The sequence below is a fragment of the Strigops habroptila genome, chromosome 10 (genome assembly GCF_004027225.2).
Source record: "Strigops habroptila isolate Jane chromosome 10, bStrHab1.2.pri, whole genome shotgun sequence".
NCBI lineage: Eukaryota > Metazoa > Chordata > Aves > Psittaciformes > Psittacidae > Strigops > Strigops habroptila.
Window position 1 is genome coordinate 25,756,897 of NC_046359.1, and position 26,867 is coordinate 25,783,763.

General features: G+C 36.6%; 1 protein-coding gene across 4 annotated transcripts in view; it reads right to left on the reverse strand.

The window, feature by feature from the left end:
• Positions 1-1,760: 1,760 nt before the first annotated feature.
• Positions 1,761-26,867, reverse strand: part of KIF6 (kinesin family member 6) — a 148,972-nt gene continuing 123,865 nt past the window's right edge. Inside the window, exons 17-22 of one of the 4 annotated variants that reach the window (XM_030500054.1) lie at positions 18,435-18,519; positions 17,317-17,452; positions 15,617-15,702; positions 8,138-8,269; positions 6,252-6,358; positions 1,761-3,130 (exon numbers count right to left, since the gene is read on the reverse strand). In XM_030500054.1, the coding sequence (XP_030355914.1) occupies positions 3,114-3,130; positions 6,252-6,358; positions 8,138-8,269; positions 15,617-15,702; positions 17,317-17,452; positions 18,435-18,519 (563 nt within the window). In that variant the 3' untranslated portion in view covers positions 1,761-3,113. Of the gene's footprint in view, positions 3,131-6,251; positions 6,359-8,137; positions 8,270-10,623; positions 10,703-15,616; positions 15,706-16,015; positions 16,070-17,316; positions 17,453-18,434; positions 18,520-26,867 lie in introns of those variants that run through there. The other 3 variants (XM_030500053.1, XM_030500056.1, XM_030500057.1) reach the window with 3 other exon arrangements.

Here is a 26,867-nt window from a genome sequence, read left to right on the forward strand (position 1 = left end):
TTCCAGACTGTGCATAGATCTCTGGCAAATTCAGCATAAATGAGAACAGATCCTTTGGCCTTTATTATAAGTGTGGGTCATACCCTAACCCTTCCAGAAGCTATGGCTGTAGGAGGCCAGCAGATGCCTGACTTCTCCTGAAATAAACTACATAGAAGGATTGGAAATACCCTGAAATAAGAGATGAGATGATCCACAGTGTCTGGCATAAATGAATCCCAGAAATATCTGTATGATACCTAGCACTGTAAAGCTACTTCCCAAAGAAATCTCCACAAAAAAGAGATTTGGATTTATTCTGGTTGGAGAAAATTAATAAAATGTATTTACCATGCAAACATTTAATCAACCAGCAGCTATATCACAAAGAATAGACAGAAGTCAGATATGCAAGAGAATCTCTAAACTTAGCAATATTGTTTTATAGGTGACTTAGGCAGAAGTCAAGACCATTATGAATGTGGGCCTTATTTTTTCAGTATGGTAAATGCTTGGGTTATTTCAAATTAATCTAGAAATTACATGAAGAGAGATCACTAAAACAAGTAACTTTGTTCATCTGTGGCCATTGAAACATTATTGAAGCAATAAATGTTTTCATGAAGACACGGAGACAGAGAAGAAACCCAGCAGCTTTCCAGCACCTGTGAGAAGGCCATCAAGAAGATGGAGCCTGATAGTGTGGCTTCTGAGAGGAAGAGAGACGACAGGCAAAAACCCCCAAAAACTCAGGCTGGATATAAGGAAAACCTTTTTCATGATGAGGACAGCGAAGAATTGGAACAGATTGCTTAGAGAGTTATGCGGTCTCCATCCTTGGAGGTTTTCAAGACCAGACTGAACAAAGTCCTCAGCAACATGGTTTGATCTCACAACCGACGCTTTTTTTGAGCAAGAGGTGGGATTAAAGACCTGCTGTGGTACTTTCCAACCTGATTTTTCCTATGACCCAACAGGCAACCTTTGAAGAGCGGATGCAGTTTTTTAAAAAGGTATATGCTTTATTTCTTAAAACTATCATGTATCATGCAATCTATCATGAATCAGCAATCTTTTCTGTCCACATGATATTATGAAAATTTCCAAAAGAAGCAAGAAAAGATTTATATTTATTTATATGGTTTTCTATTATCAGATGCAATTTTGTCCAAGCTCTTCTTATGTGTTTGGTATAATCTTAATCTCAAATCATTCTGACAATCAGGTATTACTCTGCTGATTGAATTTCACCCTGATTTTACAATATCATAAAAAAAGGCTGGAGAATTTTGAAGCAGGAGAGTAAGCAATCTTTTCTCCCTGTGAGTTAGATGTGTGGCAAACTGAGAACAAAACACTGAATTATGTAATCAGCAAGTAGGTAGCAGCGCCACATAAATCATACCAGGATAGCGATGAGATCCTTCTATTAATGAGTTACTGAAAGCAATTGGAAATGCTTCATGCTAAAAGAAACGAGCTGTTGTATCAGTAATTCTCTTTTGGCCACCTTCAAATAAGTTCATCATAATGGGGATTTTACTGATAACCAAAAAGACAGCTGCTTCACCCAGCAATGATTGGGAACCTCTGGTTCTTCTCCAGCTAGCTGGGTTGGATGGAGGCAGGATGGTGGCCCTGCTCTCCTCAGGGAAGCTATATAAACATTAATTCAGTGTATATTTAATACAGTATTTATACATAATAGAGTCAGAAGAAGAAAAATAAAGACAGACACATAAAGATTCTGGTAGAAGAATGACATTTTAATATAATCTCCAGCAAAGCAGAACTGTGGATTTTCCCACCTCTGACCAAATCCTTGAACTCTCTCTACCCAAAACAACAGTAGATCTGACTTTAGGACCTTGTATGTCCTTACCAATTCATATGGTAGCTGTGCTGCATTTACAGAAAATTAAAATACAGAAAAAGACATAACTTCAATATTTTTTAATCTATTGCACCTTAGTTGTTAATTTGAAAAACACGTATCTTCTGTATGTTTGAACATACCAGTTCACCATGTACTTCTGAATAATTATGGATTTGCCACAGAATTAAGTATCAACAACTTAAGGAAATATACATCCTTGAGAATGATACGTGACTTCTGCCAAAATGTTGCTGTATTTTTCTGTGAGTAACCCAAACCCTTTCAAATGCATGACTATAGGCTTAGCACTAGCATAAAAATGATGGCTTCAATCTGGAAGTATGTATATCTTGGAGAAATAGACTGTATTTTTCATTACATTTTTTTAATTTGTATTAGTCTGATGTGTAAAAGAAGTTGCTGCATAACCAGATACTATGCAATAAAGTAGTATTGAGTCAATAGTGAACAACTGTATGTAAGATATAACTGCATTTAAATGTTCACATCTAGTTTGTGTTTTGCAAGTATGTGTCCTGTTTTACTTGAAGTTTTTTAAGTGTAATTGTTTCTTCTGAAACCTGTATATTCTGGAAAGATGTATATTTTGACAACATTTAATGTATTCAAATAAAAAAACAGTTGGGATATTTTGAACTCTAGAATTACTTTCTAATAAAAATTTATTGTCATATTACAATACAATCTCAGTATTCTAATCATCTGTTATGAAAATTACTATTCCTTGGAGAAGAAAATAAAAAACAGGAAAAGGTCTCAAATGGAATTTTATAGACTTTAGTAACCCAGGTAACAACCGTTTTTGCACAAACAACTTTGGATGCTACCTAGATGTATTTAATAAAGCCTTATGCAAATCGATGCAAACAAAACTACCAGCAGTAGTAATAAATGTTTCCCAGATTAAACATATAGAAGAGCATTAATATATCAGATAATTTTAACATTTAGAACACATACAGTGAATTTTTAATAAACAAACATATCTGGCAAACTCCTGATAGGTTTAGTTTTGCTTAATCTTAATGCAAGTTGAAGATACTGAGTGCAAATATTCAAATATCATTCCCCAGAGAAACTGATTTTGCTGTCAAAGACAAATAATTTCTATAGCTTTACTAATTAAACCTGTACATCCAAAGTTCTCATTCCTACCTGTTTCTAAGCAGAAGAGGGAGGGAAAGAATAAAGGTCTTTAACTGTTTCTGAAAGGAAATAGTGAACTGTAGCAAGAATTTCATTTGTTCCCCAAGCCTGAAAGGAGATAAAGAATATATTAGACTATATTTCAGGTTGTGTTGTCAGTTTTAAAACAAACTTCAGAAACACAAAAAAAAAGAAAGTGAAAAAAAACCAAAAAAACCTTTTGAGACAAAAAACCCCCCATACAACCATTCATCTACTCTTCTGCATTTTCATTTCTCTACCTCAAGGCTGAACAAGGCAACAAAAGCACGTTTGCAGTGTAGCCCTTTGTAAAAAGCTTTCCAATGTAGTTATTACAATGCTTTAGCAATCCCAGCAAGCTCCTGAGAATGTATCCACTTTAATTCCGCTCTGTTTAGAAAGCAAATGGTAACAACCTGTAAACCCTAAGTTAATCTTTACTGAGACCTCTCATTCACTCCCCTGCATTACTGTCACTAAGGATATTGCGCATTCCCATGCTTTCTGTTTATGAAACTTATTTTCCACTCTGTTGGCTTCTGCACACAGTTATTTTTTTTTTTTTTCTTCTTTCCCCTGTTAATGAGAAGTGGGGGTCTCAGTTTTCTTCTAAGATACTGATTTTGAAAGGGTCAGGATCAATAAAGGAAAGAGCAGTAAGCATGTTGACATTTTTTAAACCTAGCAGACTTTAGTTTGGCTGAACCTATGCTTTTGCATGTTTCTTGTAGGGCACTCTGTATAACAATCATGCAGGGAGTGAATACATTTGCATGCAAATATAGAAATACTTCTTGAACATCTCAGTTGAAGAGAGTTTGGGAAGGAGACAACAGAGCACTGGACTGTAATGCAGCACAGCTTCTATATGAAGCTGTCTGATTCAGCTTAGTGGCTCTAGGCAAGTAATTTTTCTGGTTTATTTTGTATATGTTTGAAATTTATTGAGGAAAAGTTCAGTGTGAAATTGGTAACATATAACTTTTTCCCCAAGAGTATTCAGACAGAACACATTTCTTCTTCTACTTTCCCCCTCTGCTTAACTCTACTTTACCTCTGATAGTTTTTCTTTATAAACAAAAACAAGTCCCCATTCCTACCCCCAAAAAGAAAAGACTCTGGTTCTCCTGTGCTTTGGATGTAACTGGTATCAGAAACTCCATACAGCCAATGATGCACAAAAACTACAGCAGTTACTATGCCTCTTGTCTCCTTTTAGTCTAGAAACAGGTCAGGTAAGAGAGAAGTGCTCACAGGAAAAGGGGACACATAATGCTATCACAGATATGGGAGTAGTGGAGTCTCTCGACCCATTTTTTTCTCCCAATTAGAAAGTCTACCACTGCACATCATAAATGTGCTCAGGTTTCACTGTGGTGCTGAAGACAAAGTACTTCCTTAGAAGTACTAATCCACAGATTTTATCCTCTTTCATCTTGCTAACTTAGAATTTATAAACTTTCTTTGATCAATGGTTCCTGTTATCAGTGGCTCCATCCTTCAAGTCTGGGAGGATTCTCCTTTTCTCATAAGCAGTCAAGGAAGAAAAGTCTTATTTGATCTGCCAGGTTGACTCCAAATCCTTCTCACAACTTGCTGCTGAACTCTTATCTATGACACATAAGGTCCCTACACATTTGTAATATGCAGGTTGTACTTATGAAGCCTCTTTCCTTTTTGTTCCCCTGCCTGTGCTTAGTGATTGGTGGAGTCATCCAGCCTTGCACTGTCAGGATGATCAAATGCTACTTCATTCGGTTCCAGCTACTTATGGCAGCATGTAGCTCATCTTGTCTAACTGAACTTCAGATCAATTTAAAAAGTGTTGACTGTCCTTTGTTCTGCAAGAATACTTTTTACAACTTGGGTTCTAATAGTTGTCAATGTTGGTAATGCCTAGACCGTTCTGAAACTGATAGATGATGCTAGGTAATAGCCTGTGGCTGAAAAACAATGAGGATGGAAAAGGCCTTTGAGAAAGACATTCCTGATAAGGTATGATTTAGGAGATGATCACAGGACAAGATGTGCTCTTGTTAGATTATTGTACTTCACAGAATGAGTCAGATCTGGACCTTCTAAAGACCTGAAATGTTTTGTTGTAAGACGCTTGTCTCTAACCTTCTTCTGGTGAGCTGCCTATAAATTCAGCTTAATTTCATTTGTAGAAGAAACCTGACAACAGCTTTTCTAAATAAAGACAAAAGGGATCCTAAAGCCTAAGTGTGTTAAGTGTTTGCTTTGGATGAATGTAAGGCAGCTGTTTTTTCAGCCACTGTATGTTTACCTGACAGTTTTCTGATAAGCTATGTGATACCAAAACCCCACTTTGTGACAGTGCTAACACCATCTGCCTGCCAGGTGCTGATAGCTTGCTGAATAATGCTGTCATCAGCACTCATGCTGATGGAAAGTTATTGCTTCAGTAACCACTACTGCTTTCATCTTCTAATTGGTTGCTGTCACTAAAAAGTATGACTAAAAAAAACAGAAAATCATGGGTCTTTTTTCTTTATCATGATGAATTACTTTTAGTCTACCTCACTATGCCACTGTTGTATATTTATTGCTTTCTGCTTCCTGCCAATTTTACTTATCTACACTGTAGAGTGAACTTTACTGCCTACCTATCATTGCTCTTGGTACCTAATTTGGTAACAAATACCCATAGAAAGTTTCACTAGACCTTGATATAGTGAAATACCTGTTAAGGGCATATTCTGCAAGCCACAGTGGGCCGGTCTGCCTTATGAGATAGGGTACAGTGCAATCATTTGTGTAATCTTTATTTGGTGTCAATTGCTATAGCTAAATTTGTACCAGCTGAAAACCAGGCCAGATAAAGAAAATGTATATGGAAAATTGCAGAAGTATTTTAATCATCAAGAAACCACATTCAAATGCATTTACTTAAGTGTAAAGAAATACATTGTGCAGGCTGCAGAGACATGCATGTCCCAGAAAGTTCACTTGATGGCGGCTCAGAAAAAGACAGCCTTCATAGTTTCATACTACATCATTGAGCTACTAAAATAAATACATGTGAAGAACCTCAAGTGTTTAGAACGGCTGAGAACATAATGTAATATAACTTAAGCCAGAATCAGTTCTCACTTGCGTCAGTATAAACGTGGACTAAAGCTATTTTGGCTTTAACATGCTGTACTGGAGATTTTGGTTTGGCTTCCTATTTTTTGGCAGGATTTACCTTTCTTTTGCAGGATGTTCTGTCTTGCTTTAATGAAAGCAAGGATGTCAGCATCAGCCTGGCTGTCTCCAGTCAGAGGAATAGAGGCACTTGAACTTGGTGGGGTCCTGAAATATGAAAGTATATTTGTGGACCCAACTGAGTAAGAAGGTTACTTTTCTATTCCATTATCTCTTCTCTTTTTCCAGCATGAAGGACTTTGCTCTTCAGATCCATGGTTAGAGATGGCACAGTTCAGAGGTTAACCAAGCTCAGGACTTCTTAATGCTCTTATGCAGATTCTTAAAATTGGCCAATATCTTTTTAGTTTGGTAGGGTTACATGCTTATCAGATATAAAACCTCTCACAAAGGACTAAAAATATTTTATTGCTGAGTCAGTTACTGCCAAGCAGAAAAGCCTAATATAGTGTTTACCAAGGAAATGATGGATGCAAACATGCCATGTGTTTATTTTGGGGAAAAATGCTGCTATTTATTTGAACAGATCAATAGTATTTTTGCCTGCTGTAAGGGAATTAAGTCTTCAAACACACATAGAAGAACCACATGACGTTCATGACATTTGCTGACAGGCACAACTCCTTTGTGCTGCTGAGTCCCTAGTGCCAGCTGTGATCTTGTAGCTCTGCAGTTAAATCACTGAGTTATGTCTGCTTTTGCTAGACTCTCCAGTGGTACAAAATGAAGGAGTACAGTGAAGCTATTCTAACCAGCCAAGAAAGCTAACAATTTGTCCCTGGGTCGTTAGCCTTGTTTAAAGATTAAGCACTAACAGTGAGATGAAAGATATAGCAATATAAATTACAGTATGGAAGGACAAGTGGAACTGAATGGAGAGACTTTTTTTCACGTATTCCACCTTTGTAATTATAGCTATTTCCACTGTTCCTTACTGACTATTGCAGTAGAATGTAATTGCACCTGACATAAACAGAAGTCTGATATCCTTCTCTTTGTACTACTAATTCAGTCCTCAGTTGCTGAATTAGTGAACCAAAATGAAAACAGAAATTACTATGAACTTCGTAAAATATCTCTTTATATGTAATTTACTAGGTGATCTCAGAACACCAGTAAAGGACTATTCTGCTACTGATTTTCATTTGATTAGCAACAGTGTAAAAAATAAAAAATACACAATATATTTGAGAAGGTACTGTCTAAATTCCATTTTAGCTTCTTTTTGCTTCTGTTTTTTCTTATGCACAAATGTAATTTAAAACATTAGGTTTTGGGAATGAAATTTTCCTCTGTTGGTTTTTTTTTTTTTTGCTATCCTAGACATGGATTGTTTTGAAAAATGAAAGAAAAGCCCCCTTGTGATTTGTTCTTACTAATGCAGTAGAAAAAATAGTAACCATATTTTCCTAAGGGCCTTAACAGCCAGAACTGTTGAGCACAGTAAGAATGTAACCACGAAGCAGTATCTCTTTTGAGAAAACATGACATGCAACTATTGCCCAGCCCAACACCTCCAGCTGCTGGTGTAATTTTATTTTACTAGAATAATTTGCAGGAGGGAGATTCAAAACGTTTTAAGGACAAAATCATATGACTGAAAAAATCTCTGCATAGCTTCTGCATTCTGCAATACCTACATACTTCGATCTCTCTTCTTTCAAACGTTTTTATTTACTCTTTCAGAGACCTTTTCTCTTGCTGAGAAGACATAGTCATAAGAATTCATAAGCTCATGGGGAAAAAAGCCTCAGGCCAAACAAACCCCCACCTCATTAATGCTGATAATGCAGGTATTTGGTGTGAAATTATGGTATTGTTTTGAAAGTTGGAAGAAAATCTGCAATTTCAATTTTACTTTTGTTTTTCAAGGAAACTGTTGTTAAAGAGACTGATAGAGGGCTATCTAGGCATTGTATTACTTACTTTTTCGCTTTTTCCTCTGAATAGCCCAGGTTGGCTTCTGACCTTGTTTTTAAAGTAGGGTTATTAGAAGTGATTGAATTGTTTTTCCCAGCTGGATCTTCATTAGGGCTGACACTTGTGGTCTCTGAAAAGCTGAAATGGGAAGCAGAAATGAGGCAAGAATATTGCCCTTGAGAAGGAAATAAATAGTAATACATGCTAAGTAACTACAAAGAAGCTGGTTTTCAAGATTCTTTTTTTTTTTTTTTTTTTTTAATCTACATAAAGCACTTGTTTGCTGGAAGAGGACTGAATCCATGTGATGATTAGGTTTATGTAGCGAATGTGGCTATGAAAGAATGACAAATAAACTGATAAAGATTATACTTTTAGTATTTGCCTTCTAAGGAGGCTTATAAAGCACTTTGATGTATCTGATGTACAGTTTGTAATGGTATATTTAGTTCCCAAACTGACTATTAGCCAAGTGAGGCCTTAGCTCATTTTCCATTCTTTCTTTAGTCAGGCAAAATTATTACCAAAATCAGTGGGAGACTGAATAAAAACTCAGTGATGACGTTGGGATGTGGCTTGTTGATGGTAGCCAAATATATTGCAAACAACTGACGCAATATAGCATCAGCTATATTCTGTCCCTGCAGATATCGCTATCAAGGAACTTCTCCACTAGAAAGGAAGATTTCTGCCACGGGTTGTCCTAGAGACTCTCCTTTCCCCAGGGGTTGTGAATGCTGCCTATCTGGTGCCAATCTTTGAGAGTGGAAACACTGAATTACTCAGTTTTAGGATTTTTCCAGTAGATGGCAGGATTGGCAAGTTCTTGCCTTTCTGACGCTGCAGTAGCTTGTTCATTGTTGGCTGATGAATTGATATTTCTGGCAGAGAACTTGAAAAAGGAAAGACATTGTTACTACAATTTTACTGTATTGCACTGTGCCAGGTTCAGTTTTGCAGAAGATATCATGCCCAAGAGTGTAAGTCATTTTCAGATTAATAGCTCCAGGTTTACCGAGTTTCTCTTTAACTCCTCGAGTCCCATACCATTTCCACCTGCCTAAATGGATTAAAATAACCCCAAGCCTCAGCCTAATTGAACTAAAGCAATATAATATTTAATGTTAATAATATTCTGTACTTTATTACGCCTACATATTACAAGAGAGAGAAAGGATGTGTGATGTTATTACCTACTGTATGGCTTAACAGTATCTGGGAACTTCACGCCATAGTTCTGCTTTAGGATTTCCTGAACATTTTTTCAATTAATTTGGCAGTTCTTAAAAACTAAGCGATTTAGGGTCTTAAATTTAATTTTCTAAAAGAACCCTGTTCTGCGCCCTGAGATGTTTAGGCATCCAAGTCATATAACTGTGGTTTAATAAATTACTACACATCAGCTGAATCATAGCAACTGTCCACGACTCTATTCTTAGCCTGCAACAAATGTAAGGTAATGTGACTTAACATGATCCTTTCTCATTGTTTTCTTTTCATTGAAATTAGCTTCTTTGCTTTTTATTTGCCATGAACAGAGTGTAAAATATTATAAATAATAAATACTGTAAGTCAGCTGAAGTAATTTATTTTTAATCTGCAGTAGTTTGTATGCTGGAAATATTGTTTAAAATTGTTAAATCCCCATTTTAAAGTGGACTTAGATCCAGATCCACTAAAAAATCTAGACACTACAGGTGTGGCAGGGATCTCACTTTCAAGTGGATTCCTGGACCCAGGACAATATGCCAAAACTTGCGTTAGGGTGCTCTGGGAGAACTGGGCACCTGAGGATGGTGATACTAAAAGAAAAACCCTTAGACTGAATGAGATGATGCCCAGAATCAGGAAATTAACATTACTGTGCTCACAGATGGAACTTAAACTCTTACCCTCTGCCTGTGGGTTATAAACAGACATTTTTGTCTGTGAGATTCACACTCTTCTGCAAATTCAGCAAAATTATAAGGAAGCTTATAACTATTTCTTGTAATGACTCAAAGTGCTGCTTCTATATAAGAGGTTAACTGTTAAAGCACTAATCTAACAAATGAGCCCCTCAGCTTGATAGAACTCAAATCTATGTTTTGGGTATCTTAGAATTTTCTCTAATTCCTAGGCTACAGGGATGGCCTGTATGGGGATAATTTACATCCTTCACACTGAAGCCCTGATAATATTTCTATGACATTGCAAAATATGTTGAATGATAAGGAGACGAAAGAGTGTAATTTTGCTGTGCGGTGGTTTATACACTCAGAAGCAACTTGCTTATAGCCTGTTCTCAGAAGCCAGAACTCTCCTCCTTTGAGTGTTATATGCTGCTCCAGTGATGAGAATAGGTAAGGAATTTTGCTAGAACTGCTCTAAATTTAATGGAAAGTCATTATGACAGCATGGGGTGGGGGTAATAATCCCCCTCTCTGTGTGTTAAGCCTGCAGAACTGGACATCTCAGGATGCTTAATAAAGCCAGACAAAACCATAGCTGACCTTATTAGTATGACGATAGTCCTTCTTCAAGCAAGAAGTTGGTCTAGAGATCTCTAGCGGTGCCTTCCAACCAACATTTCTGTAATGTGTAAATAGGCGCTCCTGGATCACATTTTGAATTTGGATGGACATACAAGGTATAAAAGTTCTGCCCTTTTGTCTGTCCTCTGAGCTCTAATATTATTCAGGTTCTTTTGACAATGTATAATTCCCATTTTCAGTCTGAATGTATTTGGTTTTTCCTTGAGTTGAATTTAGGAAGTCTCAAAGCACTGTTTCCTGATGACTTCAGTAAAATTTCTGCTTTTTCTAGAGATTAAAGATAGTCTGTCAACTTCATATGTCTCAGTTCTTTCTTTTTTTAATCCTAGTACCTGAAGTTTCACCCAGTGGGTAACTTGCTTTTTTTTGTTGGGGCATCTGTTGGGCCAGAGACAACTGTCCTATGGACTCACCAGGTCCATCAAGCACACAGAGTAGAGGAGTGGGAAAGATGATGGGTGTATGCTTGATTTGCCAGCTGAAAAACAGTGGAAAGTCAGGTAGGTTAAAAAGGAAAGTGTAAAATTTGAAGGTGTGCAACCACTGCAATGTTAAAAAAAACTCAGCTGCAGTTCTTCAGTCATCTGAGCCTTGGATGTGAGGGGAACAGATGTTCTGTGTAAAGGCAGGCAAGATTCAAGCTGCTTAAAAGCTGAGCATTTGGTTACAAAATCAAATTTGGCCTAACTCGCAAATTCATAGACAAATTATTCAAGTTAAATTGTTACCAATGGAATGAGAAAACCTCTGAAATGTCATTAATCAATGATGTTATTCCTAGATTATATTTTATCATCATGTAACAATGCAGAAAATTGGCAGGAATGAAGAATTATTGCAACAAGAAATGTTTCAAAATATGTAAACATTTCTCTTGTCTCACATAGCATTAATATAGGGAGTAAATTTTTGTAATCCAGGACAAAAACTGTTAAAAAATCTGATGCTCAAAGTCATCAGAGAATATGAAGAGTTCTCTGAAAATATCTCCACGGGAATCCAAAACGCCAGGAAGATTTTGAAGAGGAAGCTCGAGGGCCGAGGAGTTTGAGACTGAACATACTGTGGGGCTTGCCGGAATACGACAAATGAGATTCAGTAAAAGGGAATAAGTGAGGTTAAGAAAGATCTGACTGAATTAAAAAGGAATGTATTCCTTCTGAAAGAAAGAAAAAAATCCAAAATTTTGTAGAAGATTTGAATAACTATCCAACATTTGCTTGATTCAAGGGGAATACAAGAACAGTCCAACACTAGCCGAATTAAACATTCAGTGAGAGAAGTAACTTGAACAGACAAGGACTGATAAATTTCTTAAATGAAAGCCAATGTGGGAGAAGACATTGTGCTTGAATTCTGAAATGGAGCAGACATGGAGTGCTGAGCCCAATACGCATTTTAAGACTTTCTGCAGACTTGACAGAAACACATTAAGAGACATAAATGTACATATGGTATGAGTTGAAGTTAGCAACACAGCTTTATGCTAGAGACACTATGGACAAGTAGGGTATTCTCTTTCAAGCTGAGGAATTTTATTAGGTATTCCTTTTGAATGAAATAACTTATTGATGACTATTTCAAGTTCCTCTTCCTTTCTCTTTGTACTGTGACTCTGGGAGTGCTGATTAGACCCTTTACTCTCCAAAATATAGAGGTGGGTCATTCTTTCTCCACTTTGCACAGTTGTTCTTAATTTTAAATAATCTGGTCAGATCACATAAGATTTAATATTTCTGCCACTTTCATATAAAAGATACATGCAAAGATAAATATAGCCTGGAAACCTGAATCTACTCAACAGGTTAATGAGCATGATCAGCTATGTTAAGTATATCAGATTTGGTAATGTAATTAACCTGTTAAAGAAATTACCTTTCTTACGCAGAAATGTTTTTTCTCATGCCAAACCCACTGATAATTCTTATGTCACCTTTTCCCCACTTCAGCTCTGTGGTCAGTGAAATCAATGTTTTGCTTCTTACTCTAGTGAGAGTAGGATCAAGGCAACGGCTTTCAAACCTTACTGACTAAGGCAGAAATGCTCACTGTTCAACTCCTTTATTAACACAGAATCACTTCAACACTTAAAAAAATTAGCCATTTATTTTTTCAATTAAAAAAGAGGCATGTTTGGCTATGAATTAAATGCTTTTTATATGTGTGTATCCTTCTCAAGCCCCAAGAGGATTACCAGCTTCCCTTCTCTGTTACTTTAGTTATAAATTGTTTTAATATAAAATACAATTTGAGACTATCTCATTCTCTTCCCAAGGCTTAATTTTCTCTGGTAACCTGACTACAGTGTGTCAAACAGTAACAATCCACATGAATTGTGCACTAGAAGGTGATCAAAAGATATCGTTCAACACATACATATATCTCAAGAAATATTATGCAATATACTTTTATCCTTTATATGCTGAGATAGATAACTTATTACTTCTAATCCTGAAGACTGTATTTATATCCATTTACACTCAGGAGTTTGTCTAAATGGTCCTGCTGCATACTTACACTGTCAACAGCAGTCTTATGTTTCTGACATACAGCCCACTAAGTTTTAGATCTTATATCTGTTGAACACACCTGTGAACTGAATTCCATCTTGGAAAGGTTTTATTTACACCACATTATATCAAATAAAATTTATGTCAGTTTCTGCTTTTGTGACCAGTTATTCTGCTGAGTGAAGATAGCAATATGATTTCAGAGAAAAAGATTGTTTATTTTTAGGTGACTTAGAAACAGAGAGCCATTTGTGTCTCAGGACTATGTAATCAAGATGAGCAACTGTAGCCTACAATCATGGGAACTGGTAAGTGAAGTTCCTGTGTCAACTGGGGCCAAGGAAATCCTTGGGAAATAAATATTCTACTGTCTTATACTCTTAATGCCTGTGAAATTGGAAACTCTTACTCTAAAATGTTCTTGCCTCAAGTATGGGGAAAAGAAAATTTTCATGCACAGTGGGATGTTAAGCCTGCAGCTCCAGCCTCACAAAAAGCAGAAATAATGTTTCTACTTCCAGATACATCACACTGGAAATGTACCTGTGTAAAATATGTTTAAACAGCCTAACGGAAAAAAAGATCAACATTCTGGAACTATACAGAGGAAAGAGTAGTTAACTTCAAAAGATCATTGCAAGAATATTGATAGAGGTGGGAAAACAAAATTAGTTTCATCCTAACTCCCTCTACAATTTCAGTTCAAGAAGATGAATGTCCTGGGTCTGTGATATGAATGCAAACATCATCCAGTCAATCTCAGTCAACATATCTGTTACTTAGACACAAAGAAACTGTTCATTATAAAGAACATGTGATTTTTCACAAGAGACCATGTGAGACAGCACAGAATCCTGAAGTAAGCTTGGCAGCTGAAAGCGACCAGGCACCTTCCCCAGTTATATTCAAAATGCTAGACACGTTTTTCTGAGACCTATCCTCCAACAATAAATGCAAACAGTAAAAGTGCTTGAAAGAAAAGTTTAAAAGAAAATTATAAAGAAACGAGTTATGCAATTTTGCTTCTGAGCTATGGTGAGAGAAGGAGAAATCACCACTCCTGGATGCTGGTCTCCCATTGGACTGGAAAGTGGCTAGTCATTGTAATATGATCTTTCTAATTCTAGCTTAGACTGCAAAAGACATCACTCTCCTAAGCAATGCTACACACACTAACTGGAAATTGTTGTTCCCAAGAACAATCGGGCAGAGAGGTTGTGCAAGAGGTCCTTAGTTCAGTCCAGTACAAAGTTAGTGACAGTCATGGATTGCTTGAGCTAATTTGACTGATTTTGTGCTAAGCTAGATGAAACCCATGTTCTATTCCATCAGATTTTCTGTGGGAAAAGTAACTTTCAGCCTAAACCCAGAAATTAACAGCTCAAATTAGGCCTAAAACCTGCCAGCCATTTTCAAAATGAATAGTGCCTATGTCTTGTGAGAACACAGAATAAGAATTTTCATCAGTTTGAGACATCTGAAAATGCCTTCTTAGACAACTTCAGAGGACTATGTCTTTCATTCTCTGTACTGCTTATGAAGCATTTACATTAAAGATTTGCAATAAAAATTAGAATGAATTTTAGTTTTAATAAAATCTAATATTCATTATTTAATGGCACGTAGGATATCTTTGCTGCAAAGCAGGAAGCATCATTTATGCAGAGTATTGTTATAAAATTGTAGGTGAAGCCACTCTTCAGAGAAAAACTAACTGTATAATGAAGAGGAGGGAGAAAGAGAAGGAGAAAAAGAGAGCAAGTGAGATGGGGAGAAGGAGACTGGGACAGGAAAGGAGAGAAAACACCTCCATTTATTGTCAATGAATATGGAAACCTCCACATTCAGGTATGTGTTTTCCTGCACTCTGCTTGAAGGCTATGAAAGATCTATTACTGCAAATTTAAATTAGAGGGTTTAAAATCAGAAATGGCTGATGATTGAACAACCAAGATTATGACATTTTTCTACTGTACAGGATGCACTAGTGATTTAGAATATCAAATGCAATGTCATTGTGGAATCATATGCTGCATAAACGTAGCACCAGGACATTTTTTACAGCAAATCTATTTAGCCTATATATTAAATAATTTTTAAATCTTTTTGTTTGTTTGTTTGCAGCCCCCTGAATACATTTGAAAGGATATAGTCTCCTCATATAGCAAAATTAACTGATAACAGGTTTGCTTTTCATAGTGACAGGCTTCAAGTGTCCCAAGACCAACAAGTCAAAAGAACTGAGTTACAGTAAGCTACCTTCAATATGATTACAAAATAACTGAATGATAAAAATTCATTTTCCACACAGTCATTTCTCTTGTAACTGGAAATGTGGCATATGAGTGTGATATTTGCAAAAGCATTCTGGTGAACTGCACTTCCACTAAGGCTGCATTTTCGTACAAGTAAGGTAAAGAAGAGAAAAATGACCATTTTACCTGTTAGTTGATAGATGCTGTGAGGATTTGATAAACTGGGGATAAACAGTTGTGGTATTTGGTGAGCTAACCATCTCTGGCTTTTCCTGCTGGATTTAGATTGAAAAACAAAATTATGTAGGATAGGATTCTTTTTTGAGTGCTTAATATTGGTCTACAGGTCTCGGCAATAACATGGTAGGCAATGACTCATTCAGAAAACACAGAGCCTGAATGACACGGTATTTTCTTCACTTGGGCAAACACTTCTGAACAAAGAGAAAAGTGTTCCAAGTATTTTTAAGCTCAAGTTACAGGTTTTTAATATGTAACAGCATGTGTTCACCGAGTTGAGTTTCTTAGGGAGCTCAGATGTATAGATAGGTCAAGATCCAAGAAATCAATACCAATTATTTTTTCCAGTTTTCTAATATTCTACTGATGAATCATGAGAGGCTGAATCCTGGACCTTTCCTGTTGAAGGATAGAGAAAAATACGCTCCAGTGGGTTCAAGAATATTACTTGCAGTGCTTTGAAAAGCCTAAATATTTAGATAGGAGGGTGACTAAAACATTATCCTCTGCCACTGACACAGTTAGGGATTTTAACTGGAAATGTATTTTGCAACGATAACTTCAAGTGAAGCTGGTTAGGTGGCACTTTATGGATAACTAAATTCCTCATGTTAAGTTCAGTGTTTACTGTAGGCTGTTTTCAGAAAAAATCAGTTTAAATTTATACTCATAAGTATTAAACAAAATACTGGCTAAACACTGCTTTGTTTACAACAAGTTTTCCCCAAGGAGTAAATCTCTTCTGGTTAATAATAACTCATATGGGATGGAGTGCACTTAGCACTCTTTTTCATTAGGATGATGTGCATTTCATGTAAGTGCTTTGCTGTGAGATGCCATGTCACGACTTGGAAGACATTAAAAAAGTGTTAGATGGGGAGTATAACAGAGCTATGTTGTTTCAGTTGATCCCCTCCAGATCTTGTACTGTCTGTCTCCTCTGTGAAACTGTGTAGCTTTCAGACTGACTGTGTTATGAACCTCTAATAGACCGTTCAAGATGACATCTCTTCAGTTTATTTTTACACAAGTCATTACATTAGAGCACTCTGTTGCTGCTGGGTTCTTAAACTAGCAATGATGGCAGTGGTGGGCTTCAGCTAGAAAGTATGGGGGACACATTCTGTGCTGAGAGGTGCTGACCCTCCAGGAGCTTAGGAAAGATGAAAGGTTACTGGAATCTTTGCAAAAAAAAGGAAGCTAAAACCCAATTACGTTTGCTTGGATTTGTCCATATTATAGCTATGGCTGCCATCTTCTATTATACACATCATACACCTGATGAAATCATAGTTTTGATAGCAGTAAAAAGGATTATTTTTTCTAATGTCCTCTGTTTGTTTTATGTTCCTTCAGAGTTTTTGGCATTTGGGGACCATTCTTGGGTTTCAATGAAGTTGTTTGGGGGAATGTCAAAACAGAAAATAGACCAGAAAGCATGGGCTTTGCTTCGTTTGTGTTAGCTTCATATAAGCATAATTCACATTCGCTTTTTCTGATTTATATTGTCACAAGCACAGGTGAATCAGGCCCCAAATCTTATCCTTAATACTCCTTTCTATCTAGTATATTAACTACTTCTTTAAGAAATTATTGAAGGGGCTACATTTACATGAAAATGGAAGAAATATGAAGTGATTTCATACCTGTAGATTTCTTGCCTCTTCAGACCACCAGACTTCAAAGTCTTTTTGCAGCTTCATCTTTACTTTTCCCATAAGAAGCTGCAGGTGCTCAATCTCTACTTTCAGCCCTTTCAAGTGATTGAACATTGTTCTGTAACTAATATGGGAAGAAGAAAGTGTATTACAACTCTTTCAACACATATCTGGACAAAGCTTTATCCTACCTACAACAGTTACAGATTTAAACTACATAATATAGAGATGCAGGGGACACAGACAAGGTGGGGATAGGAAGAGACATATCGTATTTTGTAAGAGCTTCACTGGACAGTAAGTACAAGAAACGTATGCCACAAAGCTTTTATTTCACAAGATAAATTAGTGAAATTCAAATGGCATCAATACTTATTAACAATTAAAATACAGATCAAATATGTCAATTATTTGTTTTGATTTCTCAGCATGTTACCATTAATAAATAACTGGTTGCCAAAGCCCGGATTCAGATAGGAGCTGAGACTGATTTCCCTTTCAGATGGATGTTTCAGTAAAGAGGCCTCTTGCCTACCATACAGCTGGAGATTTACCAGTAGTATGAAATAGCCAGAAGTTTCCTCACAGATTGCACATAACATAAACACTAGCAAATTACTTAGAACTCCTGTCCTTGCATCTATTTTCTTTTATCCTCCTGGCTACAACGACATTAGAGCAAGGATCTGTTAAACAATATGTATTCTGCTTATTATTTACACTTCGTCAATCCTGTATAGCCTAAAGGTTCTCCTCAGGTCAAGAAAGGCAGGACATTTCTGAACCAATCAAAAAGGTTTACAATGAATTAGGATTTAAATAACAAGTTTCTAACACTAATCCTCAGGGAGGACATGAAGCTATTTTTATTTATTTTTAGCCATTAGCCCAAGTATAAATTTCCCCCACTCATGTACTGTGGCATCTTACAGAAAACCAACAGCATATAAACAAATTTAAAAACTATTAGTGAGCCACAAAGCTGACATTTTTAAATGTCAGAGAAAACCCTGAGGGTACCTGTGTGTGCAGAATTGTAATTGGAATATACTCTCAGTATAATTTATCTTCTGCAGGATGGCAGAAGTTTGAGGCAGAAGTAATACCTTTTTTTTTCTTCTTCAATTTGCATTCGAAGTTTCTCTTCTACTGCATCGAGCATATTTAGCTCTTCAGAAGGATTGGAAACAGCTATAGCAGAAATGATCAGAGGTAAGCAATGATCATATGATGTGAAAAGAAGTGACTTTTAATTAGAATAAAAACTATTTTTTAAGAGGTATGCAGTGAAATGGGCGGTCATTAACGGTTTCTCTGCTCTGGAAATCTTTCTTCAAATTCCTATTCAGGCTTTATTTGGTATAAAAGACATTCAATTACTAGTGACTTGAGTTGCTTTTCTTTTTTTCCTTTCTAGTAAGGACTGGAATATTCATTTTAGATACGAATAAAAGTGAGTTTGCCAATCCATTTTAAAAGTTCATTTTAGGCATAAAACCTTCCCAAATGCATTCAGTCTGACAGTTTTGGCTACAAAGACAGACCAGAACAGCAAAGTTGTTGTGAAAAGAACATACAACAGTATCTGTGCTGGTGCCTGGAAATAGAGTAGCAGAGAGAAGAGTAAAAGACAAATCCTGAAGGAGAAACTAACTTTATAAGCAAGAAATTCAGGCAATTAGTATAAATAAGGAAAACGTCCTGAAACTATGTGTGAAACATTTCAAGGTAAAGGAGGACAATTAGCCTAAGTTAACCTAAGAAAGCAGTTTAGGATTTCCCTGTCCTGTATACAGAGCTAGTTAGCATGCAATACACAATATGATTATTCTGAGAAATGGCAAAACAGTCTTTCCATCATGGCTTATATGTTCAGTGGTGAAAGGAAATGTAAAGTTACCTACTAGTATTACAACAGTTTCTGTTTCTAGGATGAATGAGAATAGTTTAAGGTTCCCAAGAAAACATGTTTAACATTTTTAACTGAAGAAAAATGAAGGGAACAAAAGATTTGCTGTACAATGCATGCAAGTTTCCATCCGACTATTATTTCTTCCAAGAAAATAAATTCTATGTCAATCTGTCATGAGGCCTGAGGAGTGCACTCTCTCTTAAAGGAGAGGAATTCTGTCTGGAACAAGAGGGCAGTAATGACCCTTCTCCACCTGTCAGTGTGTCAGCTGAAACCATTAATCTTTTGTTATAGCACCCTGTATCTTAATATGGATGAAGCTGAAAAGAATTTTATTTCATTTAGAGTACTTAGGTTAAGCATGTTAATACAGGCGGTCAATGCACAATTCTCACGTTTTCATGCAAAGCCAGCCAGACCTAGCTTGAACCGTCTTCAGCAGTGGTTAAGGGGACTCTTCCAAGCACACAGAAGTGCATTTGACCTATTTGCACAATCTGTTAGTGTGTCTGGGTTCAGAAGGTAGCAGCTCTAGCTCGTTATAATGAGGGGAAACAATACAAAGTGGAAGACAGTAACATCTTAAAATGTTAATGCTGTTTCTGAGGTGAGGATTTCCCTACATGGAAACATCACCAAATTCTGCAAGTCATTAGAGAGCGATGCAAGGCCATAATATTACAGCTTCCTTCCTTGATTTATTTGGACATCTAGCAATGGAAAAATATTTTTGCACTAGCTCTGAAAAGGCAGCCAAACTTAGGCAGAATTTTGTCACTTAGATACAAAAACACTAAGAAAAATGTTTTTCTGCTACTGATTACACACTGCACAGGGGATTATTTGGTTGTAAGCTACTTTCAGAAATAATAATAAAGCCTTTTACATGAGACAAGTACCTCTATCACACAAAGGCCCCAGCATCCTCAACCCTAAATGCAGGCACATTATCTCTAGCAATATGCTGGTGGTAAAAGCAAGAAACACAGCTGCGGGCAAAGTGAGCAGCAAAGTTTTGTATATGTACGGAATGGAAAGAGATGAGTACACTGCAAGCTGATGAGGCCCCAGCAGCAAAAACAGCATTGGATATTTCATCAAGTAAATGGCTAAAACTTAGACTATCACTGTATTCCAGTCACAGAAGCAGAAGAGATCTGATCAAAGTGCCAGGTGTAGTCTAAGTGGTAAGCCAAGTGCAGGACATGCTTACTTGGGCACTGCTTTCAAAGTTCTCTATTGTCTTTTCCCATGCTGTTGCAGTCTCCATTTCAGATTTTTGTCATGCCTGCTCATCACAACAGCATGCTTTTGAACTGAATAGCATTCTTCTCTGAAGACTAGACTTTTTTGAATCTGCCTACTGTAACACGTGCAGATGAACACATAGCTCTTTCCTGATGTTCTGAGGAAAAGAGATCTATGGTCTGATGGAGTGCATTTAAAACCGTTTGTATCCTGCTGCTTCTGCCTTCTCGTTATTCCCTACTACTTCTTTACTCCCTTCTCACCTTTACGTTTTCTGAACCCCTGCAGTGGCCTCTTTTTGACCACAGACTCTTGCTGCTGCTGCCTCACATCCCTCTCCTTCCACCACGCCAGATAATTTCAGCTTCAGCTGAAGCTAGGAAGCTAAGGCAGAGGTTATTGGCTCATTGTATCACATTTCTAATGTTAGCACTCTTCAAAACACAGGCTCAGTTATTTTAAAATAACATGAGAGGGAGAACTGAGTGAATAGACAGTAAAACATAGAAAGCATAATATTTACCCAAAAATTCAAGATAGATATCCAAGACGAAATACTTCCTTTTGCTACAGGTTTTTATTTCCCCAAATAGTTTCTTTTTGTTGTATATATTTGCTTGCCCACGCAAGAAAATATTTATGAAAACATCAAATCATTTTATCTATGTATTAACTGCATATATATACATGTAAATTATGACAAACTGAAAATTCGCAAGAGCAACTTTTTACCCATATACATTTAAAAATTTGCAATGCATTAAAAAGTGCAGAGGTGCTACTGCTGAAATATTAACTATCAGATATAATTTCTGCAACTGTACAGAAGAACACAAAGCGATATCTGTTTTGTTCACTCAGGGTTGACTTAATTCATTGCTTGACAGTGTATTATATGAAATTTGGTTGTATAGTGTAGCTGTATGCTTTTAGTGCATCGACTGAGATGAGCCATTCAGCTGATGTGCAATATCACATGCACTTTTAGTGCCCCAGATGACTTCCCCTGGGAAACAAATGCAGTTGGTGCAATTTGACCCTGGATAATGCAGACTCAGGTTTCAGGTGCGCAGAGGAGGTATTACATGCACGTTTAGTAAAACGTTGCCTCTATGTATGCTAAGGGTTTCTGTTGGCATACCTCCCTCAAATCTATACAGTTATTTTAGCAGAAGTCAGCAATGTACTCATAAGGAGTATTAGTTCCTTTACATTAGCGTAACCGAACGTACAGCTGAATGGCAAACTATCTTGTGAAATCTTTTGTTAAGAGTACTAAGCCACACGATGTAAAGACACTGCTACACTGAATTGTGAAATAGATAGCAACTTTTATATTCATCTTCAGGTTAACTGATTTTGTTTCATCTTCAGACACAACCCTTCAGATACACTTGGTGAAGTGAGGCACAGGGTACAATTGATACCATCTGCCTGCTTAGAGAGGAAGGTGAGATCTGCGTGAGTTGACAGTTCATATCGTAAAGGTTCATGTTGTTGGTTTTGGTATTTTTTCCTAAAGAAGATAGCAAGAGGCATTTTAAGATATAATGATATTATCCTAATGAAAGGGCCAATTTGGAGCATGAGAAATAGTAAATTTTACAACACATTCCACATCACCAAATCACACAGTACCAGAAAGAAATGATAGCACCTGTTAACTGGATCACTATTTCAGAGCAATATGGCAAGCATGGATGAAAAACACTTCTTCTAGTATGAGATACCAAGTGTTATCACTATAGTTTACTGCAAGCTGGCAAAAACTTGAAATTCTCTGGCAGATTCTTGTCTGCAATCAGAAAACCTCGCAAGAAACTCTCTGTGACCCTGAACTTTATACTCTCTGGGGTGCTCATATATTTTTCGACCTGAGTGTATCCTAGAAGTCAAACTCCTAGGGATTTCTTGTGTTGTGCCTCAAATAACACTGTGCCCTGCCCTCCAGCTGTACTTTTGCAGTCAAAGATTTTAATTTTTTCACTGGATAGTCTTGTGTTTATCTGCTTAAATTTATGGTCACTTGAAGTAACCAAATATAGAACTGACTTCAGTAGCCAGTTAATATTTTTACTGTTTTATTTATCAGTTTAGCAGCTTTTGGCAAACTTGGGCTTTAGTGCTTTCAAATTGGAACATATGCTGCCATTTGGGTTTTTTAAAAAGAACTATCTGTCCATCATTATTCAGGATCGGCTTACAAGTCATCCTCCCCTTCTTTCTCATTCCTCCTCTGGGCTATGTCAACGTATGTTTGTCACCAGACACCATGTGTGTACTTCATAAGAAAACAAAGATGGGTCTGCACAGTGAAACTCAGTAGAAGATGACAATACCCTAATATCTGGAAGAGTTTATATTGGGGTTTTAGAGCAATTTACCCCTAATCCTAATGTAATAGACTTTTAAAAATTTCAGCCAGTTGGTCATGAGCATACACTGAAACAAACTATCCTATTTTCAGCACTTCACAGGTTAGTGCGTGTGTGTGGGCTTGAGGGAATGTGTATTTTGTTGATTTTAATTTTTATTTTAATCACTGAATTTAGTGAAAAAGTCCACTGGTATGCTGCTTTTCTTTGTATCATAGCATTGTTTATTGATTTACTGGCTTAATACTTACTCAAGCTAACTAACTTCCAATGCACATCTGGAAAGTGGAGCTATTTTTTCTAGTCTCTATGAGCTGTTTTAGCTAAATACAGACTCACGCTTCAATTCCTTCTAAGTTTCTTCTTTGAAACTAGTCATCTATATATTTACTCCCGAGAACACATGGCATATAAAACAGAAGGTGTTGCCTTCACGTCAGCTGCCCTCAAGCCATGAAAGTTTCTGAAACCATTGTGGCTACAAGTTCTCGGTTTCCAAATATACAAGTACAATAGACTGAGGGGAAAAAAAGAAAAAAAAAAGCAGCAGCTTCAAGTTTAATATGTTCCAAACATGTTCCACAAGTTGATCTAGTGGAATGGTAACATAGCTGGGTCTTAGTCAGGAAACCCCTACTAACTAAGATTCTTGCCTACACTTACTAAATACATTTTACCATTTGATTACATGAGATTATTGTTGTATCATTTATCTTGTTCTTAATATTAGATAAAACCATACCTGGCAAAGTTGCATGAAAACGGAAACAGACTAGATTGTCCAGACATGTCATAAAGAACTCCACGGACAGAGATCCTACAAATATCTCTGATGATCTCTTTCAATGTCTAACTATGCTCATAGCATCTTTTTTCTGTTACCTTAATTTTAGTAGACCAAACTAGAGAATTGAGAACTTCATCTCCAGATTCTGTCTTGCTTGTTCATCACCAGAAGGAATCTCTAAATAATAATGCAATTCACACTGAACTTTTCAGTATTTCAGAAAAAATACTTATTGCAAGAAAGTTTACAGAGACTGCAAGCAGTTCCAACTGTGAAATGCTGAAGTCAATGTCAATAAAACTGAGAACTGGATAGCTTGCTACAAGTTCATGACTTCTAATAAAAATATCGTTTGATACAAAGATGTCTTTGCTCTTTTTTGATCTCTGATAAGCTGCAATTGAGTGGGTCACATGGGAAGCTGAATAAGAACACATGAGTAATCTCAGAATTTTCTATGATGGTTCAGGAGAACATATTTGCAAAAATTTCCAGTAAAGATGCCATATACTCTTTCTGGAAGATACAATAAAAGAAAAAACTCATGGCCATCTCTAGAATCTAGCATTATGCCTAGTAAAACAAGATAAAAAAAGTAATAGAAAAACCACAGCAATCAATGAAATCACAAAACAACTTAGAAAGACTGAAGAAAACTTGAAGAAGGTAAGGTCTGTATGGGTTTGAGACCTGAAGGGACAGGTGTAAAAAGTGTCTTATTATTAGAACATACTCTTACAGTTTTAAAATTAATTCTTACTTAATACTGGGGAAAACCCAAAGCATATTACCTATGAAGAAACCTCAACTACCACCTAAAGGGAATCATTACTGCTTGGCTAGCTGCTGCTTTGAATCTGTGGTTCTTTTCCCAGATTGTGATCATCTTTACAGGTGAACTTGGTACATACAAAAATGTAAAAGCTCTTCAAGTGCTCAGAGTTTTAGCCATATACTGTGCTGACTTGGAGGGCAAACCAGCATGTACAACCAGGAGAGTAAGTTTGTCATGGTGTGTAACTTCACAGTTATCACAGGCTGAAGTCTACGCTTTTTTCCTCCAAGAAAAATCTGGAATAACAACAATGACTTCAATAAACTGAAGTAACAAGAAGGTATAAAGTTCCTCTAATCTACTTAAAATATCCTATATAACTACTTATACATGTTTTCAAAATTAATTGTCCATCAGTATTTCAAGCATTTGCTTAAAAACTGGTTTGGTAATATTTCTAAAAGAGGTTCGTATGTTACACTAATTGCACAAAGAAAATTCAAAAGTGTCTTTATCTTTGTCAGAGTGAAACTTTTATTTTAAGACAGGCAAAGAGGTACTTGTGTCTGAAATTGCAGCCAGTTTTGCTATTGTTATCTTTGTCTTAGCAATACTGAAAAATCATCATTCTTTTTAACACACACAATCTTACCAGCTTCCTGTCAGTCTCAGAATTTCGAAAATAAACTTTAATGCAAAACATTTCTGTTTGTTTTCGGTTTTGTTTTCCTTTGAAATAAAAAGACTCAAGAAAATATATCATGGCAAAGAGTGGCCTTGATACCACTAGAGGTCACCCTAGGAATAAAATCAGTGCCCTGTACGCACAAGAATACTGAACTACAAAAACACTGCTGTTGCTTGACATTTCATGCATAATGTGTGGAGGAACATACACATTGTGTATATCAAAATGATGAATTTCTAAGAGAAAACCTTCGCTTATTCTGAGGCCACTGCAAACTGACTACGCTGGTTTTGGGGTTTTTTTTGTGTGTTTTTCTTCGTGTGGCTAGATGTAGCATATTTTACAGGCTGGAAATACATGAACCCACCCACATAGTTTTAGAGGAAGCATCTTTGGATGCTTAGCAGCACTAGTGACATGTTGCTTTATCTCTAGTAAAAAAGTCTAAAAAAATCTTAAAATTCTGGACTTCAAATAGATTATTTTTCTAAAGTGCTTTATTTGACCCATACATGAGATATCATTTCTCAGCACCAGAAACGATGGTCTTAAAACAGGCCATCTATTACTTTTCATGGAGTGTGTTGGATTTATACGGGAAAACACAGACTGCTACTTTCCTTAGCTTCTGTAATTTTCTGATTGAAAACACTTGTGTCTCTTCAATTCATGGTATTAGTACAGATCAAGACCCTCCTGCTTCATATGAACAAAGTTAAATGTCATCTCAGCTACAAGATGTAAAGCAGTGAAAGAAACTGAGCTCATTTTATTTAAATACGTATTTATTCAAATAATAAGAGATTGACTTTGATGCAAAGCAGCAGTAGGGAAGTGCTATGTGCTTTCCATTCACACAGCTCACAGCAGATGAGTACATGACAATTATTAATTATTAACCTAATTAGTATTGGTTGCTATGGTTCCAGACAGAACTACCATACAGTTCCTAAACATACCTAATATCCATGTCAGATATAAACAATGGTGGCCCAGCTTTTCCAATGGCATGGAAAGTTTCAAGGCCAGGTTGGCTGGGGCTTTGAGCAACCTGGTCTAGTGGAAGGTGTCCCTGCCCACGGCAGGGAGGTTGGGCTCGATGATCTTTAAAGGTCCCTTCCAACCCAAATCATTCTGTGATTCTATTATATCTCACTTTGGACAAGTGGGAGCAGCAGTTCCCAGTTCTGCCTCTTCAAATGTGCAGAAATATGTCAGACAACATATTTGCATCCCAAAAAGTATAGGAGTTACAGTAGCGGCAGCTTCTTGAAGCACCACAAACTAGTGCATTGGAGAAATAGTTTCTTTGAAATTTTCCTAACACTGTCTGGATTATTCCTGCAGTAGTGCCCTGATACATTATACAGCACTGTCTGTCCCTGCTTTATCCTGCTACTGAGCACACTTTCACGTCAAGGAAAGGTGAGGAAGCAGAATGAAATACATTATAAAGAAACACACAGCAGGGCAAGAACAATGGCATAAACTGATACTAATATCTTTAGAAGAGGTATGTAACTCTAAGTGTAGGAAAAGATGATATAGTTAAAGCCATAGAGGGAAGAAAGATAAGGAGAAAGCTCCCTATTTTTGCTTAAAACAAATATGTGTTACAAATCCAAGTACAAAAATAACAGATGCCAAATCCTTGCTCTCAGGCATCTGTCACACTAAATCAAATGCTGGTATGCATTTTCAGGGCTTCAAATATATTTGTTATTTCTGACTCACCTAGTCATTTTATTTTTTAT